General features: G+C 33.8%; 1 protein-coding gene across 1 annotated transcript; it reads right to left on the bottom strand.

Annotated features, from left to right (window-relative positions):
* Positions 1–2,292: 2,292 nt before the first annotated feature.
* On the bottom strand, positions 2,293–3,252 carry LOC131275982 (olfactory receptor 4K2-like). The gene has a single exon (XM_058287865.1). It carries the CDS (start codon positions 3,250–3,252, stop codon positions 2,293–2,295), a length of 960 nt encoding a protein of 319 aa, XP_058143848.1.
* Positions 3,253–4,956: the final 1,704 nt, after the last annotated feature.

Below are 4,956 nucleotides of genomic sequence, written 5' to 3'. Positions count from 1 at the left end.
CATATTACTTAAAAATAAGATATATTTTAGATAAAAGTCTACTTTGTGGGAAGAGAAATGGAAGTGACACTTTAGAATCCATTCTGTCCACTATACATAAAATTGGCACAATAAACATTTATCTACTTTTTATCATCCTCATATTAGAGATGAGAAAAGGCACAGAGAGATAAAGTGAATCTTCTAGGATAACACAACAGAGCCAAGATTTGATTCCCAGATCTAGGGGTGTCCAGTGCAATGTGCTTTGCCCCTATTCAGCCTTGAACTAGCTCTGAATTCTCTGGAATGTGGGTTCTTCAGCTCTTAGGAAAATAGATTGGCCAGCTAATTTTCAAACTCTATCTTGTTCTAAAATCTCATGCCTTAAATCATATTCTGCAGAGTTTGCATATTTTTTACAATTGAAGAGGCCTTAAGTAGGTTGCACAAGAGAAAAAACTATGAAAGTTTTGTAAAATAGAAATGTCTGGACTGCATACTAAAACTACTACTGTACTTGAGTACTTCCTTAAAAAGTTTAAAGGTGGTTCTATCATCCCCCATTATCAGAAACTACATTATGCATCATCTCCAAAAACCTATAATTTTAGAATTGTTTCAAAATTCCCCAAAGGGCAGGCATGGACTAATTGAAATTCTTAACAACAGAGTCACTGAGCCAGAGTTGAAGAAGTATTGAATTGCATGAATTTGTCCAATACAGTAGCATTGAACCACATTAAAATATAGTTTTGAAATATGGCATTTGATTTTCTTATAAAAGAAACTTCTATATATTTTTTAGAAGATGCTATTGACTTCCTATCAAAATTGAAAGGCTTGATATTATGCTGCATGCCAAATCCTAGGTTATAATTTTAAAAGTAGAAGGAAATATTAGGCTAGATAGGAGACAGAATAAACATTCTAAATGTAGATTTTCTCTCTCCCATTCAGATCCACACTTTATAAGAAGGAAGAGTAGCTGAAAATGTCCTACTTTTTTGCTATCCTTTACAGAAAGGGGAAATTTAAATATACATATATAGTTATGTACATATATAATATTTTTGTCATTCCTTCATAGCTACATAGACCCTGATGTTTCTGAAATTACTCAGTTTCTTTTTGTTTGGGGGGCTGCAGTAGGACAATGTTCCTGTCTTATTAGCCAAAGTAGCCTCAGGACATTCGGTAGATATTGATTATATGTTTGTATAAAGAACAGATGAGTATTTGCAAATTGAAGTTCATCTTATGTATCTAGATTTCCTTAAGAACATAACTCTCTACCACAAAACAATTCCACATACAAATATATTTTACATGATCAATAATAAAAACAAATTAGGGAGATGGTGCTATGTATACTTCCTAATTTCTTTTCACCTTTTCTTCCCACTGGCCACAATATTTTGAAAATAGGGTACAAAAGTTATACCAAGACTAATAATATTTTGGAATATAATATTTTAGAAATGAAATATTTCATTAATTTAATAGTTAATAATTTCCTAAACACTTAGTCTTGATATTAAACTAATTCATTACATCTATGATTTTTCAGCTGGGTTATAAAAGACAACCAGATTTGAATGGTTTACTTTCTGTGGTTTAAACTTTATAAATTTCTACTTGATTAATTATTTTTCTTTTCTATAATCAAGTGGGATAGTGATCTGCACACCTATTAAGAAACCGTGTTGTTGCATAACACTGTTAAATTTCATATTTTCCCGTATGTTCGCTTGTTTCAAAATTGACTCAGAGCTAAAACAATTAGACCACTTGAAACCAGATATTTCAATAATGTCCAAAAGATGTCTTCACAGTATTAATTTTCCCATGAAAATATTTTCAATGTTATGAAAAAAATCCTGATTAAAATCCTAGTTAAACGTCTACAACTGAACACCATCAGATTACCACAAGGCTGTATAACAGAGTGGAAATATTCCGTGTTAATGACAAGAGAATAACATTTTATCACAGACTTCACCAAGTAGTCAAAATCCAAAGTATGTTTATAAGATTCATGGGTCTATCAAGCCTTGAATTTAAGCTCACAATTTTGGTATGTACATTTTTCACTGAACAGAATCTACAGATTTAAGTAGATTTTCAAATAGATCCATAAACTCAAGAGAGTTGCAGACACTAAATTTAAGCCAAGATGTTTCACGTATCTCAACCCTGGCTTCTACTCTTCATGACTTTAGACTAAATGATCTGAGAGGGAGTTTCTGTGTTCAATTTTCTATTACTCCACAAGTAAAACTAGTGATACTATACCTCAGATAAGAGAACTTTTCATTGCACTGAGTATAGTGGAGTAGTTTTCCCAAGACTGAAAAATTGGTAATTTAGTTTCTTTTTCATGGCTGTTTTCACTTCCTGGTTTCTTAAAGTATAGATAAGTGGATTCAAAAGGGGAGTAAAAATGGTATAGAAAACAGAGAGAACTTTGTCCACCAGAAAGTTTGTAAAAGGCCACACATAGATAAAGATGCAGGGCCCAAAGAACATGAGCACAACTATGAAGTGTGAAGTGCAGGTAGAAAGAGCCTTGGATGATCCTGTGGAGGAATGGTTGTTGATAGTGAAAAGAACAATGATGTAAGAAGTGAGCAAAAGCAGAAAACTTATAAGAGCAATCACACCACTGGTTGAAATCATGAAGATCCCAAGTATATGTGTATCTGTACAAGCCAGATGGATGACCAAAGGAAGGTCACAGAAGAAACTGTCCACAACATTGGGGCCACAGAAGGGCAAGTAGAGGGTAAATGCTAACTGGCCCATTGTGTGTAGGAAACCCACTGTCCAAGAAGTCACCACAAGTCCAACACACACTCTTTGGCTCATAACTCTTGAATAATGAAGAGGTCTGCATATGGCAATATACCTGTCAAAAGACATAGAGATAAGCAGCACGATCTCAGTCCCAGTGAAGAGGTGCACAAAGAAGATCTGACACATACAGCCCTCAAAGGAGATGGTCTTGTGCTGAGCAAAAAAGTCAACGATCATCTTTGGAGTGGCAAAGGAAGACAGGCACATGTCGATGAGAGACAGGTTGCTGAGCAAGAAGTACATGGGGGAGTGGAGATGTGGGGTTGATATGACTGTGAGCAAAATCAGGTAGTTGCTCAACATGGTCATTAAGTAGAAAATGGAAAACACCACAAAGAAGAAAATCTGGAGCTCAGGGGAATCAGTGAGTCCAAGTAATATGAATTCAGAAACTCTGGAATGGTTGAACCCCTCCATTGAACTGCAGATTCTGCTCTATAATTTTAAAAGGAACAAAATGACAAAACTGGAAAAATGTAATACTTCTGCAACTACATAGGAAAGAGTCATATCACTTAATTCCCTGGGATACTGATAACCTTGAACATATTGATTACCAACCAATAGCCTCTTAATAAAGATTTTCTTTTAGGACCACCTTTTTTCAAAGGGTGAATAAAAACAATTGTTATAGAATATCTCTCAAAAAAGGCATCCTCTTGGTTGTGAGCAGCATCAGTTATTTTGGCTGTGTTCATACACACAGTAATATTGCTGTCCTGATACTGACCAAAGAACTATATAATCCATATTTATAGATAAAAATTACATTAAGTTTGTGTTCTCTACTTACTAAGGCAGGAAAATAAAAATTAATATGAGGATTGAAATACCAAAGGTTTCTGTTACGCAAAGAAAAAGCAACCATACTGAGCCAACCATTGTTGAACACTGAATTTAATTTACACTTTAATACAATGATTTCCAAAGACTCATTTAGTATCCAATAAGGATGACAAATAATTCTTTTTAATTTCTTAATTCCATAAACTATTTTTAATAAAAACATACATTTCTCAATCCATAAACTATTGATGACCAAAAGGCATACCTTTAACATCTGAGGATTATTCTGAGGTTTTGTTATTTTATAATCTAACAGAAACATCAGAAAAAAGAAAGTGAGAGAGAATATCTCTTCTTTGTTTCTTTCCCTTCTTTGTTTCTTTTCCTGATGCCCAAAGATAGACATATAGATATATAGATATATATTTTTGTTTTTGTTTTTGTTTTTTTTAATTTATTTATTTATTTTAGATACCAGCACTGGGGATTGAACCTGGGGACCTGGTAAGTGGGAAGCCTGTGCTCAACCACTGAGCCACATCTGCCTCCCCAAGTTGGTTTTTCCGTTTGTCTGCTGAATCTTTGTTTTTAATTTTAGGAGGCACCAGGAGCTTAACCTGGGACATCCCATGTTGGAAGCAGATGCTTAACTGCTTGAGCCACATCCACTCCCAGCAATATTTCTCAGACTGGGGAAAAGAAGTTACATTAAGGACTCCAATTCATTTTTTAAAAATATGGTTTTCAGTTTATGGCACAAGCCATGATCCATGAACTTTATTTCCTCTGGGATGTCAATGTCTTTACCAAGTAGTCAAAAGGTGGCACAGAAGACGAAATGAAAACTAGTATTGTAAGTGAGAGTTAATCTTATGACCGGATGGGGTTCACTCTTCCGGTGACCTAAAAAAGTTAAGTCTCTATCTATAAAATGTTCAACTCCATTATTTGGAAAATGCTTCCATGTTATCGGAAAATTTGATCTGACTGGAATTAACTACATTTTAAAAATTCTAACATAATTTCATTTCAGAACTTTATTAAAGACTATATGCTACCAAAATCACTTCATTTGTTTATGTTAAATTGCTTCTTTTCATATGTAAAATCCTATGAGTTCCCTTGTTACATGAAATCCCTTGAAAATTCTCAGGTTCTCTTGTTTGAGTAAAATTTATTTATTAATAGATACTATTATACCTAATCCAGGGTTACAACTTAACCATCTTTGAAAATGTCATTATTTATTACTTAATCTATTTCTATCTTTTCTAAGTACCCTGAAAAAATATTAAAATTTAAGTGTCAGTGAACCAGTGTGGACAAAATAAATGC

The sequence above is a fragment of the Dasypus novemcinctus genome, chromosome 3 (genome assembly GCF_030445035.2).
Source record: "Dasypus novemcinctus isolate mDasNov1 chromosome 3, mDasNov1.1.hap2, whole genome shotgun sequence".
In the NCBI taxonomy this organism is placed as follows: Eukaryota; Metazoa; Chordata; class Mammalia; order Cingulata; family Dasypodidae; genus Dasypus; species Dasypus novemcinctus.
The sequence above is the reverse complement of the archived record's forward strand: the minus strand, read 5'-3'. Positions and strand labels throughout refer to the sequence as shown.